Genomic DNA, 26,116 nt, shown 5'->3' on the forward strand with positions numbered 1-26,116 from the left:
ATCCAAAAGAAATATGTGTTCCTAGCTGTAGGCTGCATTCACTATGGTTGCTCTTGAGGTTCTGTCCTAAACTGCTTAGATTAAGATAATTTTCTTAATATCTATCAAAAGAATTCATTATGTGCAGCAGGCCTACAGGAAGATAGTTTCCATTCTGTATTTTATAAATGTGCATAGTAGATATGGTCATCATTGATACTAGGTGAAGGATCTGCTCTAATATGGAAACTAAGTGATGCTGTAGGAACATCTGAATCCTCAATGAGCAGTGGGGCCACCTGAGCCCTGCATGGATGCCTGGTAGCCTAACACATTGAGCCTGCACAGCTCAGTAAGAATACACATTTCCTGAGATCTCTCTTTTTAATTTGAGGTATCCTGTCCACCTAAGGGAGCACATGCCCTGGAAAGACAAAAGCCACATGCAGGATCTGTGGTGATGACTCACAGGTTAGAACCTGCAGGATCTGTGGTGATGCCTCACAGGTTAGAACCTCTGCTGCTCTCTCAGAAGAAGCACATGGTTCCCAACAATAATCTACAACAGGGAATGTGATTCCTTCTTTTGGACTATGAGGGAAATTCACCCAGGACAGGCCACAGACATACAGTAGAGAAAAAGACCCACTGACATAAATGATCATTCTACGCCTAATCCACAACAATAAAAACACAGCATATGTATGGTCTAGGACAACAGCATTTATCAAAACCTTTTTCCCAACATGACTTTGGAGGTCATTATCTGTGGGGGTATATTGACAGTGTATTGCAAGAAAGACTGAAGCATATGGTTCTCCATTAGGATTACTTCCATATACCTTTGGAAATGTCAATTTTTCTGCAGCTCTACAAATATGAGTGTATATTAGTCAAAATGTGCTACACAGGATCAATAATGAACGTGTGTTGTAGACTGTTTTATTAAGATTAGCAGAAAACATGACCGCATGGATAAAGTATGGCAGTGATCACATCATAAAATGTACATCCAAGAAAAGAACACATTATCCACACAAAACACACTATCACTCTAGGTAACCATTGGTTGCTTTGAATTTACTATTTAGCCCAGGAACTCTGGACCATGCAGAATCCGTCTTTAGCTGTCAGTTCTAAGAGCACAAGAGGGGACAGGACACTTGAATAAGCAAGATGGTCTCAAGAGTCAAGAGTTAAAAATCAAGTTTTATTCATAAGGAATACAATACAAAACAAAAAATGATTAAAATGAATATTAATATAAATATCTAAAAGTATTTTCAGATGTGAAAAATATTAACAAGAACATATAACTATGAAATAACAAAACAAAAACTTCATTTAAGATCATAACAAAAATATTTTAAACAGCATATTCTTAGTGAACATTTAGAAGCACAGTTATATTGCTGTTTCTCCTCTAGCAGGCAAAATGGCAATGCAGTCCCCAAGTGGTCTCTCAAGTGGTGTTATCCAAAACAGAAAAAGAATAAGATATCAATCAGTCAGACTGGCTTAGTGAAAGATAGATTTAGTGTTTCTTAGCAAAATATGAATTCAACTATGAGGGAGAGTATTCATCCAAAAAAGGTTGTTATTATTCAGGATGGCGGTCAGCAGGGGAATCCTGAGAAAGCAACCTATTCTTCAGGAGGCTCTCCTCCTGCTGTGTGTCCCATTCCAGCTCTTTTGCAATTTCTGAGACCAGGGAGAGGAAGGCAGTTATTCAGAAACTGATGTGTTGGGGACTTGCATGCCAGCTGTCAGGTTGCTGCCTTCTACCCACTCAGCTCTATTTTAGGTCACCATTGATGTGTTAACTGATAACATTGGTGGTGTGTCTGTGGGCAGGGCAAAGTCTACAGCAACCCTGACAGTAATGTGGGGTGCCCATCTGGGCCTCAGACTTTAACCAGTGCAAACCAAGAACAGGGCAATGGGAAGAGACCTCATTGGGTTGCAGGATGAAAGGAGAAGTCAACCTGTCACCAAGATGAAAGCCAATGACAAAGAATAATTTGCCATTTACACTCGGTTCTTATCCCTGAAAGGTGCTTCCCAACTTGGAGGTCACATGACCACAGAATATCATTTATCACAGGAACAAAACTTGTTCAAAGTGCTACATAGCATCCATTCTATCACAGGGACATGCAGTAATATGATAGGTTATTCAATTGTCACCATTTCCAGACTGCAGCTTCAAAAAGAGCACCAAAGCATAGTTGTTAATAAGTCAGTTCCTGAAAAGTGGTTGTCTTCCCAGAATACTCGTGCACAGACAGAGGAATGAACATTCCATTGCATGAGGTGGTTGTATTGTTGGAGTGTACATTATTAAGGTGGTAGGGAAAGCAAACATGTATCACATTGGCAAATGGAATCGGATATTTTTAGGCTGACACAGCTGCTTGTCCCTACCAGATGTTGCTTGGTTTGGAGGTTGCTGGTTTTCTCCTGTTCGTCTTTATCTTTCTTGTTCAAATCAAACAAAAATTTCTGTAGCAGCGGTGCAGAATCAAGCTGTACTGCTTTGCTCTCCTTTCTGAATGGGAACAACTTCTTCTGCATACATATCTTGTCCATATGGATCCGGCTGGGCAGGTTGCTGGAAACACACACTGCATAGTTAGATCCTGCACCCTCTTCCTCCCATTCCTACTCCCAAGTCTCACAAACTCGCTCTGGACCCAGATACCAGTGAAAACTTCATAGAATACATCTTGATACACACAAGGTTGCTGCACAAACATCAAACAGCCAATTCAGGGAAGAATAAATTGTTTCTGTGACCCAAGTACCAAAAAGCGTTCATTTCTCTCCAAAACAACAGGGGATATACATCTATCCATGGAAGCAAAAGGCATGGGGGCAACATTAATAAATAGTGGGCAAATACCCTCAAAGGAGGTCAGTAGAATTAAGGGAAGTTCATGTTACCCATGTGGTCCACACACTGAGTTTTGTTAAACCTCGTGTGACCGCAGAGGCCCAGTTCAGCTATTAGCCATTTGGTGAGCTGAATAAGTACTGGTCTACCTAGAGCCTTCTGAAAATGCCTAGACACTCTGGGTATGAGTAACAGTCTCCTGTGGACCTAAAAACTGAGTCCAAAAGGCCCAGGGCACAGTGATGTTTAAAGAGCACAAGACAGGCAGCCAGAGCTGCTAGACCTCCAATCAGAACAAAAGATGGCACCTGTGGGCAAAGTACAGTTAATGGCCTCTCTGACCAGTGCTCACCGATAGAAGTTAATTTCCTTCTGGAGCTCTTGAAATTTCTCACAATGCTCGATGTTCCTCATCTCTAAGTTGTGCAGTAATGACATGACCTCCCTCTCCTTTATCTTCAATTTTTCATAAAACGGATTTGACCTGATGTAGCGGCTGGCCCTAGGACAGTAAAACCCAATGAACATCTGCGTTTAGGAATATATGAACTCAGGCTGGGTCTTCTAGTACCCCAGCCCTGGGAGGATAATTTCTGAGTTCTACATATTGGAAGCTTCTTCAGCTTCAGAAACTTGTTATTCTGGGCCCAGGACCCCATAAGCTCGGCATCGAGATAAAGGGTTCCCAGGTTCCCTTTCTTCACTCAGAAGGGCTGGATCTGCAGTCAAGTTAGTTATGCTAAAAAGGGCCTAGGCCACAGCTTTCCCACATCCAAGACCTAGAAAACTGTGATTTCAATTTCCTGTTTTGACAACAGGAATTCTACATCCTGAATAATTAATATTGTAGAGACACACAATTCACACAATTATGGAGTTGAGACCATAAATCGCCACAAAAGTATAATCTGCCCAAATGGCACAAATATACAGACAAATGTGACCACATTGGCAAAGAAGTGTGCAGTTGAAAGAGGGGCTCCCAAAACAAAGCACTCACATCACCATGAAATTGTTATACATGAATATACTCAGGAAATAACATAGACCCCTAGATTCCAAGTGTGGGGGGAAATATAAACATAAAAATTGCGCATATGCATGTAGGTGTGTACACACAGAGACACAGAAACTGGGACACACACACAGGAAAAGAAAAGTAAACAGTAAGAGAATGAAAAAGGGAGCGAAATATGCAAAAGGAGAACACAATCAGAATCAGAAAAAATGCATGCCACATTATTGGCTCAGAGGTAAACAAAAAAGAAGGAAAAGCCCTGTGTCTCTGGCCATCTAGTCAAACATTGAGATGAACAATTGGGGATCTGTCACCTCAGGCTACTGCAACAAGAGTCCTCACTCAGTCACCTTCCTAGCACACACCCAAACTCACTGCACCTAGAACCTTGCAAAGCTACCACCTGTCAAGGGCTTTCCAAATGCACACTGGGAACTCATGCTCCAGGAACGTTATCCCTGAATCCTCACTAAGGCCACAAGTTCAGATTTTCGGCTGGAGGCAGCAGATGAGACCATTTCCCATCTCACTCCTGACCAAGGGTCAGGTTCTGAATCTCCTCTATATCAGAAATGAGGTTTAGGACGAGTATTTTGGGAGGCACAGCTTTCTAGACCCCAACACCTTAATAGAATACGATGGAGGTGACATTGCAGGTCCATGAGTGACACAAGGCAGTTTGGAGCAATGCATACCTGTTGTTCCTGTATCTCTCTGTCACGTAAGTCAGGAGATCTCTTAGCTCATTTCTCGCCTCAGTAGCTGACTGCAGCTGTCTAATCAGTCTCTGCTCTTCTGTGTTCTCCGTGTTGGCCTCCTTGTTGATTACCACAGGGCCAGGGGATGATGTCAGTCTCCCATCCTCTGTAGGTAGAAGAACACAAGTGAACATTTTTGGGGAAACTGATGAGTGTGCTTAGACCATGGCAAGCCCCAAACAGGAGGAGAGCATGTGTAGACCACAGTGTCACCACAAAGAGTTTGTTGTTGCCTAAGAGACCTCCTCAGTGGAAGTCAACTCTCCCAGCACTCTATAGAGACCAAGAGATGTCAGATGCCGGGTGTTCCCTATGCCTGCTGACCCATGCTCCATGTACCACAGAGATGGCTTCTACGGGATTGTTATCAACTTAACAGGGTACAACTTTCTTTCAGGACCCTCACCGCTGTACTTTCAGAAGTCAGATGATAAATTCAACCTCCAAAAGATTTGAGTGATTGGAGATACTCAGATGTCCTGCACTGATACTCTAGGCCACACCATTTGGATTTAAAAAGCATTGCGGGGGATGTCATGGTCAACGGACTTATCAATTCCCCTAACTGAAACACCAAATGCCGCAGAAGTGCCAATTGGTTACAGGCTGAATCTTGGTCTACCTGCTACAAATAGTTTTAGTACTGTAAAAAAAATGTTTGTAACATAAACTCTAATTTATAATGCTAAGGATGTCCCATCTCTGCCAATTAGAAAAAGTCAGAGGAGTTCTAAGAACATAAGGCCAGAAGCATAATTCTTTCCCTGATACTAAAGACAGAGATCTACTTTATTTAAAGAAGCAATGAGAGTGAAGTAGATTGATGCCCTGTCTAAATTCAATAAAGTTGGACAGTCAGTGTCTCCTGACGGTGTTATTATATCAATGTAACGTATCATATGCACGTTAAAATTGAAGGCCAGAAGTTCACAGAATAATAGCATTGGCCTTACCATATCCTTCCTTTGGGGATGGGAAAACTAATGTTCTGAAATCCTTGACTTTTAGGAATTGTGATCTTCATGGAAATTCAATTCCTTTGCAGATACTCCAGTTGTTCTGGCCTATTGCTAGACAGGTCAGCCTAAGCCTATTCTCCCTCTGATAGAAAGCTCAGCATACAATTCGCAGAACTTACTCAGCATTCCCCAGGCCAGCTTTCTTTGTCCATCATTTATTTTTGATGAAAGGCGAGATTCCCTCACTCCAGTCTGTCCAAAATCGGCGTTCACTCTCCCAAAATTCTTGCGAAGCCGGGAAAACATGTCTTCCTGTGTATCTGCCAGGCAGGGACTGAGAAAAAGTAGGGCACTGGTGGTTACTACAACGCTGGTGACATCACAGAGGATGCCAAGAACTCTCTAGGGCCCAATAGAATGTCCAAGAAGGGACCGCTGATGTCATGGTGAACAGACATTGCCTCCCTGCTAATAATCTCCCTGTACAGTGCATAAGCTGAGGTGCCCTTTCCTGGAGACCTTCCCAGGGCATAGCCACTGAGCAACTCCTTCTTGCAAGACCAAATTTTCGTCAAGGCTTGATTATATAAACCTGAGTAATTCCTATGCATTTTAATGAATTTTTCCCTCTAAATGCTGCCCAAAAATATCTCATCTTAAGTCAAATTATCCTTACTCATCAACATCAGCCATTAAAAATTACTGAGAAATAATACCAGTTTGAATAAGCAGTCAGAAGGTTCTCCTGTCTCCTTATATACACGTGCTTGAAATCACATCAAGAAATAGCCTGTAGGTTAGGTTGCGACATGGGTGTGTGTTATGGGAACACTCATGAAGCCTTGTCCTTAGCTTAGCATTCGACAGTTGCCACAAAATCCCTTAGGAGATAGAGTTGAAATCATTATGTTGTTAGGAACAGTGTGGAGTCCAATTGCCAAAGGAAAGTGAAATGTAGGACCTAGCAATGGAGGCACCCTCATGCTGATTGGGGGTTCTCCTTTTTACTAATGTCACCAAAGGAGCATTGCTCACAGGCCTCTGTAAGCTCTACCATGAGATTCTGACTGACAGTTTGTGTCTTAGGCCTTTCACAGGGCATGCACTATCTTCTCTAAATTTAACCCCATTCTTCTAGTTTTGAGACCCAACCGGTGATTATCTCTTAACCCCTATGCCCTGTTTTGGTCCATATCACTTCCCTACCATGTCTATTCTGAAGCTCCAGCTTCAGCATTCCTCACCCTATGTTCCTCTGTAAGCCTGGAGTTCTGCCCACATACTTTCTGCAGCATATCTTGGCCTTCAGATCTTTATTCTGTGCAATCGGCAGTTAGACAACACCTAAGAGATCTCTCAGCTTGTGTTGAGCTGGTGAGAAGGACAAACATCTACAAAATAGCAAACTTGATGATGGACCATAGAAATGATAAGACAGTAATGCTGCCAGCACTTAGCTCTATGCCAGTAAAGAACTAACAATTGAAAGTTGACACACCTTAGTAAAAAGGGAGCTCACCTCATCATTTCCCCTTTTACACCAAAAAAATAACTTTATCTTTAACACTGATCAGCTAGATAAAATTAGAAAATTTATAGGATGCATCAGATAAGAATGACTGTCACAACATTTAGTCCATTTGTATTTGGCAAAATTGGAGAAGGACTTCATGAACTAAATTATATTAGTGTAAAATTTTGTACCTGAATCATTTTCTCTCACTTTTTAAGCTTTTTTATTCTCTATTTATCATAGCTTGCACTTATTAGCCATAACAACTCCTGAAATGAAAAACAATTTTGTTAATTTTAAATAATTTAAGGGTTTATGTGCTTCATCTTTATAATTTTACACCTCTTTTGTGGACATATTACCATTTTTTTTCTTTTTTCAACTTCCACAAATAGATTATTTTTTCTCTGATATGGAGAAGGATGCAAGGGTGGACTTCAGATATGAGGTGATGGTGGATATCAACAGAGTTGAGCTGCATGATGCGAAATTCACAGAGAACAAAAAAGGAGTTTAAAAAAACTAAAATGAGCACAGTGGGGATGAAGAAATGAATGCTTAGCATGAAGAGGATTGGCAGTGGACTCTGCATTTGTGGCGTGGGCTGGGTTTGGGTGGGGTTCTGGAGTAGTCAGAATGTTGTCTGTTCTGGTCCTTCCAGGGAAACTCCTCCCTCTTCTCTCATCCCTCCTCTGCCTCCACCTCCACCTCCAACTGCCATAACTGCCTCCTACTACAGCAGCAGCTTCTGGGCATCTGCCTTTCTCCTCACTCTTGTAAGTGCTCGGGGGTGATACAAGCTTTGAAAAGTCCCGGGCTGCAGTCAGGCCATGCACACTCTATTGTCATCCCCTTCAGGGCTCAGGATTTATTGTGCCACAGTGGTTGTGGCGGGCATTTTGATGCTGCAGTGGGTTGTCTGTCGAGCCCCTCATTCTGGACCTCCCATGTCCCCCCTGGTCCTGTCAGGTTCCTAGTTGTCACATTCCTGTGTGATGGTGAACTCGTTTTCTTTTCTGAGTCTCATGACAAGAAAAGGTTAAGAGAAACTATCTAATCGTCTCCATCTGAGACCTGAGATGGAGAAATGTTGCCTGAAGAAACAGGAAATTCAGAGAAAATAGCTTCCAATTCTAAAGAAATGACAGAAATTGTTGGCTACCAGACAGACAGTCAGCAAATTTTTCCATGTCATTGTGTCATCCACCCTCAGTTGAACGGGTCAGGGGCTCTGACAACAATCCTTTGAAGTAGGTCACTTGAAGGACTATCCTCTTTTTTTCTCCTAAGCCTGGGACAATAGACTTCCCCATCATCCACTTCTCCACAGTCTGGACAACTTTCTGGCAGCAGTCGAGGTAAGTGGGTGGTATTTCACCCCATGGCCACTTTGCCACATTTGAAGGGAACTCCAGTTAAGGTTCTTTAGTTCCCATCATCTTCTTCAGACAGACTGGGGACACTGCCAGGAGTTGAGGTCTCTCCCACTGTGAAAAGCCTTTAACTATTTGGACATCAGAAATGGCAGCTTCTTCAGATCTCTAAAGGATTTGAGAACCACCTTTTTATGTAAAGTTTATCTTAGTGGACAAACGTGGCTTTTTTTCAAGGGATTTACTTTCTCTGTACCTTTGAATACATATGAAAGAAGCTAAATAAAGCTCATTTTTGTACCAACTGAACTAGTACCTAACATCACTTGAACACTGATTATTTATAGTTGGATAGTACTATTTGCATTCCTCAATTATCCATGGCAGTGTACAGTAGTAATTTTATACAATTAGAATTATACACCACATTGTGAATAAGATGCAGATACTTATATCTGAAACAAGATTTCAATCATTTATGCAAATACAATTTTAAATTCGAAATCCATGACATCCTGAAATATTTGAGACTTGGTGTTGCTTTCTAGTACAAAAAGAAATTGAATAATCTATGCTTTTTATCATTTTAGCCCCTTTCTCCTCCTTCCCAAAACTTCTAGATAGGAGAGAAAATGTTGAGGAGGGAAAGAGAAAATAAGTAAGACATCCCTGATTCTAATCTCCTTTACTCTTTCCTCACTGACCATGACCAGTAAAAACTTGCAACCAACCCACTAAATGACAATAAAAATCTATGACCCACTGCAGACAAATAATCAGCTACCCATCCTTCTTTTGAGAATGAGGGTGTCATGTTCTCTAAAGTTGTATCCCTATGAGTGTGGGGTGACAACAATTTTGGGGACCTTACAATAATTGGGATATTTTCCTAATCGTGTGAGATCTTGCAGTTTCATATGCTTCCAAGTCCTGAATGTGGAGGGATTAACTGAAGTCCTGGCTACATTAACAATTGAAAATACAAACACACATTCATACAATTTGAGGAAGGTCACACAATATCTACCTCTTGAAGTTTTCTCAAAACAATTGTTCAGTTACTTTTTTTTTTATTAACTTGAGTATTTCTTATATACATTTCAAGTGTTATTCCCTTTCCCGGTTTCCGGACAAACATCCCCCTCCCCCTCCCCTTCCTTATGGGTGTTACCCTCCCAACTCTCCCCCCATTGCCGCCCTCCCCCCATAATCTAGTTCACTGGGGGTTCAGTCTGTGCAGGACCCAGGGCTTCCCCTTCCACTGGTGCTCTTACTAGGATATTCATTGCTACCTATGGGGTCAGAGTCCAGGGTCAGTCCATGTATAGTCTTTAGGTAGTAGCTTAGTCACTGGAAGCTCTGGTTGCTTGACATTGTTGTACTTTTGGGGTCTCGAGCACCTTCAAGCTCTTCCAGTTCTTTCTCTGATTCCTTCAACGGGGGACCTATTCTCAGTTCAGTGGTTTACTGCTGGCATTCGCCTCTGTATTTGCTGTATTCTGGCTGTGTCTCTCAGGAGCGATCTACATCCGGCTCCTGTCGGTCTGCACTTCTTTGCTTCATCCATCATGTCTAATTGGGTGGCTGTATATGTATGGGCCACATGTGGGGCAGGCTCTGAATGGGTGTTCCTTCAGTCTCTGTTTTAATCTTTGCCTCTCCCTTCCCTGCCAAGGGTATTCTTTTTCCTCATTTAAAGAAGGAGTGAAGCATTCACATTTTGATCATCTGTCTTGAGTTTCGTTTGTTCTAGGGATCTAGGGTAATTCAAGCATTTGGGCTAATAGCCACTTATCAATGAGTGCATACCATGTATGTCTTTCTGTGATTGGGTTAGCTCACTCAGGATGATATTTTCCAGTTCCAACCATTTGCCTACGAATTTCATAAACTCGTTGTTTTTGATAGCTGAGTAATATTCCATTGTGTAGATGTACCACATTTTCTGTATCCATTCCTCTGTTGAAGGGGATCTGGGTTCTTTCCAGTTTCTGGCTATTATAAAAAAGGCTGCGATGAACATAGTGGAGCACGTGTCTCTTTTATATGTTGAGGCATCTTTTGGGTATATGCCCAAGAGAGGTATAGCTGGATCCTCAGGCAGTTCAATGTCTAATTTTCTGAGGAACCTCCAGACTGATTTCCAGAATGGTTTTACCAGTCTGCAATTTCACCAAGAATGGAGGAGTGTTCCTCTTTCTCCACATCCTCGCCAGCATCTGCTGTCACCTGTGTTTTTGATCTTAGCCATTCTCACTGGTGTGAGGTGAAATCTCAGGGTTGTTTTGATTTGCATTTCCCTTATGACTAAAGATGTTGAACATTTCTTTAGGTGTTTCTCAGCCATTCGGCATTCCTCAGCTGTGAATTCTTTGTTTAGCTCTGAACCCCATTTTTAATAGGGTTATTTGTTTCCCTGCGGTCTAACTTCTTGAGTTCTTTGTATATTTTGGATATAAGGCCTCTATCTGTTTTAGGATTGGTAAAGATCTTTTCCCAATCAGTTGGTTGCTGTTTTGTCCTAACCACAGTGTCCTTTGCCTTACAGAAGCTTTGCAGTTTTATGAGATCCCATTTGTCGATTCTTTATCTTAGAGCGTAAGCCATTGGTGTTTTGTTCAGGAAATTTTTTCCAGTGCCCATGTGTTCCAGATGCTTCCCTAGTTTTTCTTCTATTAGTTTGAGTGTGTCTGGTTTGATGTGGAGGTCCTTGATCCACTTGGACTTAGGCTTTGTACAGGGTGATAAGGATGGATCGATCTGGATTCTTCTACATGTTGCCCTCCAGTTGAACCAGCACCATTTGCTGAAAATGCTATCTTTTTTCCATTGGATGGTTTTGGCTCCTTAGTCAAAAATCAAGTGACCATAGGTGTGTGGTTTCATTTCTGGGTCTTCAATTCTATTCCATTGGTCTATCTGTCTGTCTCTGTACCAATACCATGTAGTTTTTATCAGTATTGCTCTGTAATACTGCTTGAGTTCAGGGATAGTGATTCCCCCTGAAGTCCTTTTATTGTTGAGGATAGCTTTAGCTATCATGGGTTTTTTGTTATTCCAGATGAATTTGCAAATTGTTCTGTCAAACTCTTTGAAGAATTGGATTGGTATTTTGATGGGGATTGCATTGAATCTGTAGATTGCTTTTGGTAAAATGGCCATTTTTACTCTATTAATCCTACCAATCCATGAGAATGGGAGATCTTTCCATCTTCTGAGGTCTTCTTCAATTTCTTTCCTCAGTGTCTTGAAGTTCTTATTGTACAGATCTTTTACTTGCTTGGTTAAAGTCACACCGAGGTACTTTATATTATTTGGGTCTATTATGAAGGGTGTCGTTTCCCTAATTTCTTTCTCGGCTTGTTTCTCTTTTGTATAGAGGAAGGCAACTGATTTATTTGAGTTAATTTTATACCCAGCCACTTTGCTGAAGTTGTTTATCAGCTTTAGTAGTTCTCTGGTGGAACTTTTGGGATCACTTAAATATACTATCATGTCGTCTGCAAATAGTGATATTTTGACCTCTTCTTTTCTGATCTGTATCCCCTTGATCTCCTTTTGTTGTCTGATTGCTCTGGCTAGAACTTCAAGAACTATATTGAATAAGTAGGGAGAGAGTGGGCAGCCTTGTCTAGTCCCTGATTTTAGTGGGATTGCTTCAAGTTTCTCTCCATTTAGTTTAATGTTAGCAACTGGTTTGCTGTATATGGCTTTTACTATGTTTAGGTATGGGCCTTGAACTCCTATTCTTTCCAGGACTTTTATCATGAAGGGGTGTTGAATTATGTCAAATGCTTTCTCAGCATCTAATGAAATGATCATGTGGTTCTGTTCTTTCAGTTTGTTTGTATGATGGATCACGTTGATGGTTTTCCGTATATTAAACCATCCCTGCATGCCTGGGATGAAGCCTACTTGATCATGGTGGATGATTGTTTTGATGTGCTATTGAATTTGGTTTGCCAGAATTTTATTGAGTATTTTTGCATCGATATTCATAAGGGAAATTGGTCTGAAGTTCTCTTTCTTTGTTGGGTCTTTGTGTGGTTTAGGTATAAGAGTAATTGTGGCTTCGTAGAAGGAATTCGGTAGGGCTCCATCTGTTTCAATTTTGTGGAATAGTTTGGATAATATTGGTATGAGGTCTTCTATGAAGGTTTGATAGAATTCTGCACTAAACCCGTCTGGACCTGGGCTCTTTTTGGTTGGGAGACCTTTAATGACTGCTTCTATTTCCTTAGGAGTTATGGGGTTGTTTAACTGGTTTATCTGTTCCTGATTTAACTTCGATACCTGGTATCTATCCAGGAAATTGTCCATTTCTGAAGATTTTCAAGTTTTGTTGAATATAGGTTTTTATAGTAAGATCTGATGATTTTTTGAATTTCCTCTGAATCTGTAGTTATGTCTCCCTTTTCATTTCTGATTTTGTTAATTTGGACGCACTCTCTGTGTCCTCTCGTTAGTCTGGCTATGGGTTTATCTATCTTGTTGATTTTCTCAAAGAACCAACTTTTGGTTCTGTTGATTCCTTCTATGGTCCTTTTTGTTTCTACTTGGTTGATTTCAGCTCTGAGTTTGATTATTTCCTGCCTTCTACTCCTCCTGGGTGTATTTGCTTCTTTTTGTTCTAGAGCTTTTAGGTGTGCTGTCAAGCTACTGACATATGCTCTTTCCTGTTTCTTTCTGCAGGCACTCAGCGCTATGAGTTTTCCTCTTAGCACAGCTTTCATTGTGTCCCATAAGTTTGGGTATGTTGTACCTTCATTTTCATTAAATTCTAAAAAGATTTTAATTTCTTCCTTTATTTCTTCCTTGACCAGGTTATCATTGAGTAGAGCATTGTTCAATTTCCATGTATATGCGGGCATTCTTCCCTTATTGTTATTGAAGACCAGTTTTAGGCCGTGGTGGTCCAATAGCACGCATGGGATTATTTCTATCTTTCTGTACCTGTTGAGACCCGTTTTTTGACCAATTATATGGTCAATTTTGGAGAAAGTACCATGAGGAGCTGAGAAGAAGGTATATCCTTTTGCTTTAGGATAGAATGTTCTATAAATATCCGTTAAGTCCATTTGGCTCATGACTTCTCTTAGTCTGTCTACATCTCTGTTTAATTTCTGTTTCCATGATCTGTCCATTGATGAGAGTGGGGTGTTGAAATCTCCCACTATTATTCTGTGAGGTGCAATGTGTGTTTTGAGCTTTAGTAAGGTTTCTTTTACATATGTAGGTGCCCTTGTATTTGGGGCATAGATATTTAGGATTGAGACTTCATCTTGGTGGATTTTTCCTTTGATGAATATGGAGGGTCCTTCCTTATCTTTTTTGATGACTTTTAGTTGGAAATTGATTTTATTTGATATTAGAATGGCTACTACAGCTTGCTTCTTCTGACCATTTGCTTGGAAAGTTGTTTTCCAGCCTTTCACTCTGAGGTAGTGTCTGTCTTTGTCTCTGAGGTGTGTTTCCTGTAGGCAGCAGAATGCAGGGTCCTCGTTGCGTATCCAGTTTGTTAATCTATGTCTTTTTATTGGGGAGTTGAGGCCATTGATATTGAGAGATATTAAGGAATAGTGATTATTGCTTCCCGTTATATTCATATTTGGAAGTGAGGTTATGTTTGTGTGCTTTCATTCTCTTTGTTTTGTTGCCAAGACGATTAGTTTCTTGCTTCTTCTAGGGTATAGCTTGCCTCCTTATGTTGGGCTTTACCATTTATTATCCTTTGTAGTGCTGGATTTGTAGAAAGATATTGTGTAAATTTGGTTTTGTCATGGAATATCTTGGTTTCTCCATCAATGTTAATTGAGAGTTTTGCTGGATACAGTAACCTGGGCTGGCATTTGTGTTCTCTTAGGGTCTGTATAACATCAGTCCAGGATCTTCTGGCCTTCATAGTTTCTGGCGAGAAGTCTGGTGTGATTCTGATAGGTCTGCCTTTATATGTTACTTGACCTTTTTCCCTTACTGCTTTTAATATTCTTTCTTTATTTTGTGCGTTTGGTGTTTTGACAATTATGTGACGGGAGGTGTTTCTTTTCTGGTCCAATCTATTTGGAGTTCTGTAGGCTTCTTGTATGCCTATGGGTATCTCTTTTTTAGGTTAGGGAAGTTTTCTTCTATGATTTTATTGAAGATATTTACAGGTCCTTTGAGCTGGGAGTTGTCACTCTCTTCTATACCTATTATCCTTAGGTTTCATCTTCTCATTGAGTCCTGGATTTCCTGTATGTTTTGGACCAGTAGCTTTTTCTGCTTTACATTATCTTTGACAGTTGAGTCAATGATTTCTATGGAATCTTCTGCTCCCGAGATTCTCTCTTCCATCTCTTGTATTCTGTTGGTGAAGCTTGTATCTACAGCTCTTTATCTCTTCTTTTGGTTTTCTATATCCAGGGTTGTTTCCATGTGTTCTTTCTTTTGATTGCTTCTATTTCCTTTTTTATTCCTTCAACTGTTTGATTGTGTTTTCCTGGAATTCTTTCAGGGATTTTTGTGTCTCCTCTCTATGCGCTTCTACTTGTTTATTTATGTTCTCCTGGAATTCCTTCAGGGATTTTTGTGTCTCCTCTCTATGGGCTTCTACTTGTTTATTTATGTTTTCCTGGAATTCTTTCAGGCTTTTTTGCGATTCCTCTCTGTAGGCTTCTACTTGTTCTCTAAGGGAGTTCTTCATGTCTTTCTTGAAGTCCTCCAGCATCATGATCAAAAATAATTTTGAAACTAGATCTTGCTTTTCTGGTGTGTTTGGATATTCCATGTTTGTTTTGATGGGAGAATTGGGCTCCGATGGTGCCATGTAGTCTTGGTTTCTGTTGCTTGGGTTCTTGCGCTTGCCTCTTGCCATCAGATTATCTCTAGTGTTACTTTGTTCTGCTATTTCTGACAGTGGCTAGACTGTCCTATAAGCCTGTGTGTCAGGAGTGCTGTAGACCTGTTTTCCTCTCTTTCAGTCAGTTATGGGGACAGAGTGTTCTGCTTTCAGGCGTGTAGTTTTTCCTCTCTACAGGTCTTCAGCTGTTCCTGTGGGCCTGTGTCTTGAGTTCACCAGGCAGCTTTCTTGTAGCAGAAAATTTGGTCTTACCTGTGGTCCCGAGGCTCAAGTTCGCTCGTGGGGTGCTGCCCACGGGCTCTCTGCAGTGGCAGCAACCAGGAAGACCTGTGCCGCCCCTTCCGGGAGCTTCAGTGCACCAGGGTTCCAGATGGTCTTTGGCTTTTTCCTCTGGCGTCCGAGATGTGTGTGCAGAGAGTAGTCTCTTCTGGTTTCCCAGGCTTTTCTGCCTCTCTGAAGGTTTAGCTCTCCCTTCCACGGGATTTGGGTGCAGAGAACTGTTTATCCAGTCTGTTTCCTTCAGGTTCCGGCGGTGTCTCAGGCAGGGGTCCTGCCACTCCTGGGCCCTCCCCCACGGGAGCCCAGAGGCCTTATACAGTTTCCTCCTGGGCCAGGGATGTGGGCAGGGGTGAGCAGTGTTGGTGGTCTCTTCAGCTCTGCAGCCTCAGGAGTGCCCACCTGACCAGGCGGTTGGGTCTCTCTCTCTCAAGGGGTCTGGGAGCAGAGAGCATTCCGTTACTTTTTTATTTATCTTTAGGTATCTTCTTAGTATACAGGCAGAAACGAGACAGATTGTTTGCTAAAATAATGTTAATAGCTTCTAAGCCAGTCACGAATAGAGTTCCTGCAATGCTTTGAAGTCTCATTAGAGAGGCTCTATTTTGCACACTACTCACAATTCTTATGTCTCCCATGCAGCAAACTAAAATGGACTGTTATGATCTGCTTACATATTTCAAAAGTTTTCCCAATCCAAAGTATTCCACCCTCCTCCAAAAAACAAGAGATTCCTCACAAAAACAAGTCCACTCCCTCTGGTACCAGTTTATATATCAGTCACATTTCTGTTACTTCAAAACAAATACCATGACCAAAAGCATGTCAAGGAATACAGTGTTTCACATTGTGGTAGCCAACCCCCAACTACAAAATTATTTCATTGTTAAGTCATAAATGTAAGGTTACTACTCTTTTGAATGGTAATGTAAATATCCTGTATAAAGTATGTCTCCTATGTGATTGCCCCAGGAAGTAGTTGCAACCAACTGGTTGAAAACTGCACCTTATGTGTGGAGGTGGTGGTTGTGGGTTTTTTGTTTTCTTTTGTTTGTTACTTTGGCCTCTTTGTCAAAACCGAGATGCTGATGAGAACATACACCAATATCTGTGTCCTTTATTATCTTCTTTTAGACATTGTGTTTGTTCTCATTGTATCAACAGGCTGGGTTTCTTTTTTACTATTCCCCAAAATGAACTTGAAATTATTAAAGATTATGCGTCCTGCAGTGTTTTACTGTCTTACTATTTGGCAGTGTCTGACTGCCCTTCATTTATGCTTTCATTGGTTGAGATCTTTTTTTCATTCAAATGAAGCCCTGCATCACAATTAGGACGGGATGGATTTAAACTTGTTGACGATTCTGGTAGGAATTCGATAAAAAATATCAGTCATATTGATACATGAAAATGAGGTGTCTTCATTTTCTGCTTTCTTCAGTTTTTTCTTATTTTTCTTAATGTGTTCTTTGTAGCAAGTCTTCAGTTCCTTAGATTTATTACAAAATTTTTAAGGCTATTCTGAGTGGGTTTCTTTTCTTGGTATGTTTGTTGATATTTATTGTTGGTATACAGGAATTTTATTGACTTTAATGTGATTTAGTGAGTGGGTCTATGAGCTGTAGGAGTTTTCTAGTGGAAACTTCGTGCTGTTTATATATGGATCGTATCACCTGCAAATCAGAAAATTCTGACTGCTTTCCTTCATGTGGACATGCCTTTCCATCTTTCTATTTTTTGTTTTGGGTAAGACTTCACATACTACTTGGATTAGATGAAAAGATTGAACACCTGTGACTTATTACTTATCTTAGGGAAATGCATTAAGATATTCTCCAGTCAGGATGCTGTTGGCCTTGTATATTGCCATTATATTGTTAAGGTATATCTTCTCCATATCCCAGATTCACCAGGACTGTTTCATGTATCACTGTGAGATTTTGCCAAAGAAATTGTCTGCCTCTAGTCAATGATCATGTGTTTCTTGTTCTTGGTTTCATGTGGTGTATTGTTTATTCATTTGTATTTGTTGAAATATTCTTGCCCCTCTGTAGTCAAGCCATCTTGATCATGGTACCTGATATGTTTGGTATATGTCTGAATTTTATTTGCCTGTATTTTATTGAGAAATTTTTCAGTTAAGTATTCCTTCCAATCTTTGTTTTATAGGCTGTGAAGAGACACCATGTCCAAGGGAACTTATAGAAGAAAGAGTATATTGTTGCTTACAGTTTCAAGGATTCTGAGTTATGACTATTATGCTGAGGTACATGGCAGCAGGTAGGTCACCATGTTTCTAGAGAACTAGCTGAGAGCTTACATCTTATCTGCAAGTTGGAGACAGAGAAAGTGACAGTTAAGTATAAATGGTATTGGATTTGGAAACCTCAAAGCCCAATCCCAAAATACTCCTCCAACCAATACATATCTTATAATACTTCCCACACATTTCCTCTAACAAGAAACCAAACATGCATACATGTGAGTTTATGTGGGCCATTATCATTCAATTCACCATATCCTACTCACAATTTTCCATAGGATCTTAAACATATCAAAATAAAAATGCATTTCCCACACCTTCAAAAATCCTTGTAGTCTTTCACAGTCTACACAGTTCATCCAAAGAGCTTCATAAAACTCCATGCAGTCCCGTAATTATTTCCCCCATATGAAATCAAAAGGCAAATTACACACTTCCAATGTGTAATGCCGAATCATATATCTTATCATTGCCAAGGGAAATTGGGAATGTGGTGAGCCAATTCAAGGCATAATCCCAAGAGCACACACTCCAAATTCTCTCCTTCTGATAGTAGACAAAGAGATTAAAACTATTTTAAATTTTCCTTATTTATTTCTCCCCTGACCCTTTCAGTTGTTGTATTGTTTATGTTACTTACTTTCCATGAGTGTGTGTATATTCTGTACTTTTAATTGTGTGATACCACTTTGATTCCTTTGTGCTCAGAGAGAATGCATGACATTACTTCAACTTTATTATATTTCCTGAGGGTTGTTTTGTATCCTTATATGTGGTCAATTTTGGAGAAAGGTCCACAGGCTGATAGAAAGTATATGTATAGTTCAATGTAGTTTGTTAGGTTCATTTGCCTGACGATGTACCTTAATTCTGCTCCTCCTGTTTTGTTTATTTGCATGTGATCTGTTAGGTGGTCTGAATAGACAATTTAAACAAATCACAACCACTATTATAACTAATCTGTCGTTTCATATCTATCTGATACTGTATATTTTTAAATTTGAGAAGCTTGTGTTTAATATGTGTGTATTTAGAATTGTAGTATCCTTTTGTCATTGCAAAGTATGAAATGAATTTCCTTACATCTTCTGGACAGGATGAGTTTGAAATCTATTCTGTCAGCTACATAGACAAACTGAATAGAATTACTACAGGGACATGGTTCTTAGTTCGGTTTCACTAGTCTGTTTATACCATTACATAAACAAATGGTAATCCTGTTTCTGGCTTAATATATGTCTATTTACTGGGGAATTGAGTTTATTCAATTCAATTGTAAATATTATTCAAACCTCTGTATTAATTTTGTCATTTTTTTTAAAATTTTTGACTTTTTCATCGATTTCATTTGATTGACTGTCCTAGTGGTGTTAATTTATTTCCTGTGACCTCTGGTATTTTATCCTTCCCTGCAAACTATAGTATTCCTATTAGGATCCTCTCTAGAGCTGGCTTACTGGTTATACATAGTTTTTAATTTATTTATAATATCCCCTAATCAGCACAGTAGCTGGGCAGCTGCCTGTCCTGCATGGAATTTGGTCTACTTTCCAAACAATGACTCTGAACTCTTACTTACTATGCAGCATCTTGGCTGCTCTTTGTTCCACTTGGTCAGCCCTCAGGACCAGGCGTTCCTCTGTCTTAACCCATGGCTGCTGTCCTCCTTCCTCTCTCCTCTCCATCACATCCATTCTTCCTTTCTTCTTTGGCAGCTTCTTCCTTCTTCCCCCCTCATGATCCTCTCTAGGAAAGCCCTCAAACTCACCTCCACCATCTGTCTGCTGTGCTTCTTTATAATCACAATTAACTGGGAGCAGGGTCACCTTTCTGGGGGTTAAACAGTCTTACATTCTACAAATTAGCATTAAAATACAAGCTGAATTTTATCAATACACCACAGGGTTTTCTTTCGTTTTGTTTTGGTTTAATTTTTCTTTTAACTTTTTACTTTTTATTTTAATTTTGGCTATCTTTTATTAATTGGTTATTTCATTAATTTAAATTTCAAATGTTATCCCGCTTTCCAGACTCCCCTCATCAAGCCTCATCATCATATTTCTTCTCAGCATTTTCTATATAACAGCCTTCCCCGAACTACACATATCCATTCCCACCTCACACATCTAGGATCTCCATTTGGTGGGGCCACATTCCTACCAGCGTCAAGGTGCTACCACCACATTGATACCAGATAAGTCAATCCTCTTCTACCCAGTACCTAGGACAATAGATCCATACTTGTATACACATTGCCTAGTTATTTATTCCCTAGGACCAAGGAAGATTGGTGAGAGAGGGTCTAGTTAGATATTTAAAACCAATGATTGCTGCTTTCTCTTCTTTTTTGGTTATAGGTAAAATTATGTTTGTATACTTCTCTTTTTTGTAATTATTGTGAGATGATTAATTTTTTGGATTTTCTTGGATAATATTTAGTTCATTGTCTTGGAGTTTTCTTCCTATCATCCTCTGGTGTGCATTATAGAGAAAAATATAGTTTAAATTTGATTTTGTCATGTAATATCCTGGTTTCTCCATTTATGGCGATTGGGAATTACTCAGTGTATAGGAGCTTGGGTCTGCATTACATCAGCCCAAGTTTTTCTGGCTTTTAGAGTCTCTCTTGAGAAGTCTGGTGTAATTCAAATTGGTCTGAATTAATTTGGTACTGGATATTTGTACCTTACCCCTTTTAATTTACTTTCTTGTATCTGTGCATTTAGTGTTTAATTTTTATGTGAAGGGAGGAATTTTTCTGGTATAATTAATTTGGCGTTCTGTAGGCTTGTTGTATGATTTGGCATTTTCTTTCTTCAGCTTATGGGAGTATTCTGCAATGATTTGTTGAAGATATTTACTGAACCTATGAACTGGAACTCTTAATTCTCTTCAATATCTATTATCTTTAGGTTTGGACTTACATTGAGTCCTGAAATTCATGGATATTTTGGATTCAACAAACCGTACATGGTTATCTGAGATGGATTTTTTGTGCTTTGTGGGGTGACCTCCTTGACCTCAACTCATCCATTTATTATCTTGTTGGATAATGAGACATGGTCAGGAATGGTGACCTCTTGCCATAAACTATATGAAAATAGTGAGGTCAATTTATGTGTGTCAAGTATCAGTAGTCTCCTGGGTGGTTTTGGATCCTGGTTGGACATATGCAACTGTTTCAAAAGCCCAGGATTGATGTTCCTTGGGATTCCCATGATGATGCAATCAGACATGACAGAAAAAGACCAGAATACACATGAGAGAATGTGATTTGTATAATAGAGAGAACATTATTAATGTTCTAACTTATTAAGTTAGGATACAGAATATGGGATCACACTGTGATCTCCAAGAATGTATTATTTAACGAAAAACTATGGTTTGGTATAGCATTTCAAGGCCATTTACGCAAGATCTGTTTGTTTCCTGTAAACATGAACTTTATTACTGTATGGTTCACCTACCACACACCTTTATTGCAAAGGTAAAAAGTGCACTTAGGTCCAGAGCATTCAAGGCAGGACTTGAAAGGAAATGAAGGTAGCTAAGGCAATGGAAATGGAGTTGAAGGATTTTTAGGAAAGTGTTCAGAGGGAACAAGAATCCCCTTCTCTGATAGGTCAGTGAATTAGGAAGGACACTTGGGAGCTTTACTTGACGTCAGCATCTGAACCAGGAACTTCATTGGTAAAATTAATGTTTGGAATTTTGTGTTGTAAAACAACACATTGGCTCTGCAGCTTTTGGCAAGGTCCATGGACAGAGACATCACACCAGCTGGGAACAATCTGACAAGAAATCAGGTTTTATTCAGTTACCTGTGAAGTCCTCAAGGAGAGAGGAATGGATGGGTAGCACCTGAATAGAAGGCTTTAGGATCTCAATAGGGCTACTCTAGATGCCTTCAAGATAGATGCAGAAAAAGAAAAACTAAATAACTTCACAGGAATTAGAACAATTCTGACCATGATTATTTCACATTGGCAGTTTATACTTGATTCGTCTTTTTAAATTCAAAACAAGAGCCTAGGGTGTAAATTCGAGGTAGCATTAGAATCACAGTATGTTTACACCACCTTTAAGGTGCCCAGCATCTAACACTCCGTGGCTAGAGATTCTACTTTTAACTGGATCACCAGAGAAAATCTACAATCAACCATGCTAGGGAGGCCCTGATCAGTGTGTATGTTCTGTCCATGTCCACGACAACCCACTTCAGCAGAAACGCCTCCATTTTACAGGTGAAGAAACCACAGCTCAGAGCCAATTATCATCAGATCCCTCAGTCTCACTGGCTGTCACTTACACCCACATCCTTCTCTGTGAAGGGAAGCTTTGGGCCTGATGTGGGCTGTGCAAGCTGACTCTCCTGAGATGATCAATGCTCTTCTTGAACCTGGGAGAACTGAAGACAAGATGAGCACACCGACTCCTGGGATAGATCCTGCCTCTGGGTCCTAGGGTGGGACACAGTATCCCTTGCCATGTGCCTCTCCTCATCTGAGGAATCTGTTTCCAAGTGTCAGCTTCTATGGCAGTGGTTCTCAACACTCCTAGTGCTGCAACTCTGCAATACAGCTCTTCATGCTGTGGTGACCCCAAGTATAAAATTGTTTCATTGCTACTTCCTAATGAAGTTTGCAGTACTTATAAGTCATAATATGCAAGGTATCTGATATGCAATCTGTGTGTGAAGTTGTGCCTCACAGTCTGAGAAACATTGCTTTATATAATTTTTTTAAAAGAAAGGCCTTCATATAATGAGGACCCTGAGCAGACATAAAGGCAGAAACACTGTGAAGTAGTGACAAGTTTTAGCAGGCCCAAGGCTGCTTGCCTTAATGCCAACAGAGATTTTCTCGCTAAAGGTACAGTCTGAAATCACTGGCCCCATGACATTTCTTACCTCAATTTTCCCCCTTACAATGTCTGTCTGCTTGGACATGTTTGTCCAGGAAGCTAGTCTCTGTAGTCTCTGATAAAGACAGAATGCTAAAGGCAGGTATGGTTTCCCTCTTTTGGCCCACAGTCACTTGTATAGAAGTAAGTTCAAATCCCCTGTGGGTAAATGTGTGTCTCTCACATAGTGTATGAGAATTGAAATATCTGTTTGAGTTGAGAAAAACCAACTCCCACTTCAGATTTAGAGCTGACCAACAATTACTTTCAGGAGAATGAAGAAGCTGGCCAGGCCTGAAGACCCAGATCCCCTCCCTGCCTGGGATAATCCCACCTACAGTAGAGTTCAGCTTCACCTAGCAGGTGTTATCAGAAAAATCTGACCTTAAGATTCTGAAATCCACAATATGCACAAACCCTAGAGTTGTTAGGTGGCTGATTTGGGGGATTTATCCAGGTTATAATCATTCTGGCCTCTTCTCTTCCCTTGGATGCACTCTGTTCTCTCTTGTCTGTTGGTCCTAAAAGGACTTGGGTCAACTTAAGGACTTCTAGGGGAGGAGCTTTTGTTGTGGGAGTGAGCATGGATCAAGAATGTAACCCCATTCTGCCTGGGCAACTAATCTCCAGAAAAATCTTCTGCAGGCGAAGAACTGGGTCCTGTGATAGACTACACTGTTTAACAGGGAGATCTGGTTGCTTTCTCCAGGAAGAAGCACTTGGGTGTTGACTCTCACTTCTCAACCTTCTGTTCTAAGTCACTTCTGAGAAGGGGCACTTTCGTCTAACTCCTCAATGGGACCTACCCTTCAGTGTGGCTGGAGGATCCTATGGTGTTGCAGCTCTGAGGTGGGAGTGGGAGCACTCAGACTGACTTGGAGAAGCCTCTTTTCACAGCTGATCTAGGTGTGAGGAACAGGTGCTTTTAAAGAAGCATGTGAAAGTATTTCCTGCAGGAGAGACCTCTGCAGGCAAAGACACACAGGACAGGGAAAAGCGAGTTTATGTACTGCCATCACATCCTACCAGTCTCTATATGGGGCAAGGCTTTGCCTCACCTTAGTAACAACAGCATGTAATAAATGAACCTTTTGCTGATTTCTGTCGTGGTTCCGATGTCAAAATGTCAATGAGCACCATGCAGAGCCCGGACTTAGGCTGTTTTAAAGTAGGCCACAGTATCAGTGTTATCTGAAAGGTACCATGGGACAGTAGTAACACACGTTTACATGAACCTGGACAGTTTTCACTACAGACTTCTAAGTCATTTTATAAAATTTTATAGTGAGTTCATGGAAGAACAGGCTCAAACATAGACAGGAACATACACACGCACACACACACACACACACACACACATTCATACATATACTTTACTGACATGGTGCATATTCTTTGTACACCAAAAATAAGGTGAGCATTAATTAAAATATACTAATAATTGAATAAATGGAGGAAGCTGTGTAGAGACTGTGGCTTATAGTTACTTAAAAGGTCCTTTGCAGGCTCTCCTTTTGTCCCCGCCAGCGGGGACCCAGTTATTCAGGGTCCCGAAGAGGCTTTCTACCTGTGGGCCAAAATGGGGGTGAAGAGAAGAAGGAGACCAAGCAAAAGTTCTGTTGTCAAGGTCTCGTTTATTGGGATGAACATTGCAGCTTTTAAGGCTTTCAGGTAGGGGGAGTGACCTTTGTGAAATATGAAGGAGGGGGAGATGAGGGTATAGGCAGTGATAGCTGGAGGCAAAGAAGTCAGGCGATGAGGTCAGGTGGTGGAGACACTGGGTGTTGACTGAGGAGATAACTGGTATCTGCTCCAGCTGAGGCATCCCTTGAATGTTATCTTCCTGTGCCGTAAATTCATGGGAGAGGCTTTATCCAACAATCTTAAGATTTATGGCAGTCATCTTCGGGGTGAGTCTCTGTGGCCAAACAGCCCAGAGTCACTTTGAACCATGCAGTCAAAAAGCGGCTAGGCCCAAATCCAATATGGCTCCGTGCATCCTTTTGTTGGTGGGTAAACTTCCAGTGCAACTGGAGTTCGTTATTTTCTTTCTCCATAGCACGCAGGACTAGGGTGGAAGCTAGGGTTTTCAGAATATTTGGTAAGTACTGTAACATTGAATGAAATCCTAAGGCTGGAACATTATTAATGTTCTACAAAATTACAGGGCAATCTAAAGTCAGATATCTACTGTATTTGAGAAGCAATGAGAGCGGGGTAGATTGATGCCCTGTCTAAATTCAGAAATGTTGGAGCCTAAATGTCTCCTGATGGTGTTATTATATCAATGTAACATAACATATGTAACATATACTCTTTAAAATAAAGGCCAGAAGTTCACAGAATAATAGCATTAGCCTTACCATATCCTCCCTTTGGGGATGGGAAAACTAATGTTCTGAAATCTTTGACTCTCAGGAATTGTGATCTTCATGGAAATTCAATTCCGTTGCAGATGCTCCAGTTGTTGTGGCCCATTGTTAGAAATATCAGCTTAACCTATACTCCCACTGACAGAAAGCTCAGAATACAATTCACAGAACTTACTCCACATTCCCCAGACTTGTTTCTTTTGTCCATTTTTTTTTTGATGAAAGTCCAGATTGCCTCACACTACTCTGTCGAAAATCGCCATTCACTCTCCCCAAATTCTTGGGAAGATGGGAAAACGTGTCTTCCTATGTATCTGCCAGGCAGGGACTGAGAAAAAGTAGGGCACTCGTTGTTACTACAACCCTGGTGACATCACAGAGGATGCCAAGAACTCTCTAGGACACAATAGAATTTCCAAGAAGGGACATCTGATATCATAGTGAACAGAATTTGCCTCCCTGCTAATAACCTCCCTGTATAGTGCATAAGCTGAGGTGCCCTTTCCAGGAGACTTTCCTAGGGCATAGACATTGAGCAACTCCTGATTCTAAGGCCAAGTATTCCTCAAGGCTTGATTATGAAAACCTTAGTAATTACTATGCATTTTAATGAATATTTCCCTGCTATTCCTGCCCAAAAATGTCTCATCTTAACTCAAATTATCCTCATTCAGCAATATTAGCCATTAAAAATTCCTGAAAAATAACACCAGTTTGAATATGCAGTCAAAAGATTCTCTTGCCTCGTTATGTACATGTGCTTGAGATCACATCAAGAAATAGCCTGCAGGGTAGGTTGCGACATGGGTGTGTGTTATGGGAACTCTCATGAAGCCTTGTACTTAGCATTCCACAGTTGCCACAAAATCCCTTAGGAGAAAGAGTTGAAATCATTATTGTGCTAGGAACAGTTTGGATTCCAATTGACAGAGGAAAAGTAAAATGTTGGAGCCACCAATGAAGGCACCCTCA

General features: G+C 40.5%; 2 protein-coding genes and 1 long non-coding RNA gene across 3 annotated transcripts in view; all 3 read right to left on the reverse strand.

The window, feature by feature from the left end:
* LOC134480136 (disks large homolog 5-like) overlaps window positions 1-26,116 on the reverse strand; it is a 323,827-nt gene that overhangs the window by 30,165 nt on the left and 267,546 nt on the right.
* LOC148004046 (disks large homolog 5-like) lies at window positions 1,173-5,964 on the reverse strand. The gene is made up of 4 exons (XM_087564028.1): window positions 5,787-5,964; window positions 4,586-4,754; window positions 3,225-3,374; window positions 1,173-2,590 (listed from the first exon to the last, which is right to left on the reverse strand). The coding sequence occupies exons 1-4, from the start codon at window positions 5,911-5,913 to the stop codon at window positions 2,320-2,322; spliced, it is 717 nt and encodes a 238-aa protein (XP_087420154.1). The 5' UTR covers window positions 5,914-5,964; the 3' UTR covers window positions 1,173-2,319.
* LOC148004047 (uncharacterized) lies at window positions 24,387-25,515 on the reverse strand. Its single transcript, XR_015628188.1, has 2 exons — window positions 25,320-25,515; window positions 24,387-24,852 (listed from the first exon to the last, which is right to left on the reverse strand). It is a non-coding gene; the product is annotated as an uncharacterized LOC148004047 (long non-coding RNA).

This window comes from Rattus norvegicus, chromosome 8, assembly GCF_021556685.1.
Source record: "Rattus norvegicus strain SHRSP/BbbUtx chromosome 8, alternate assembly SHRSP_T2T, whole genome shotgun sequence".
NCBI lineage: Eukaryota > Metazoa > Chordata > Mammalia > Rodentia > Muridae > Rattus > Rattus norvegicus.

Excerpts from the sequence above, each read along its gene's own strand:
- LOC148004046 (XM_087564028.1), bottom strand. The coding sequence starts at position 5,913 with ATGTTTTCCCGGCTTCGCAAGAATTTTGGGAGAGTGAACGCCGATTTT. Across the intron at positions 3,375-4,585 it reads GAGAGATACAGGAACAACAG|GGCCAGCCGCTACATCAGGT; the intron begins GTATGCATTGCT and ends TTACTGTCCTAG. Across the intron at positions 2,591-3,224 it reads AAGGAAATTAACTTCTATCG|CAACCTGCCCAGCCGGATCC; the intron begins GTGAGCACTGGT and ends GTGTGTTTCCAG.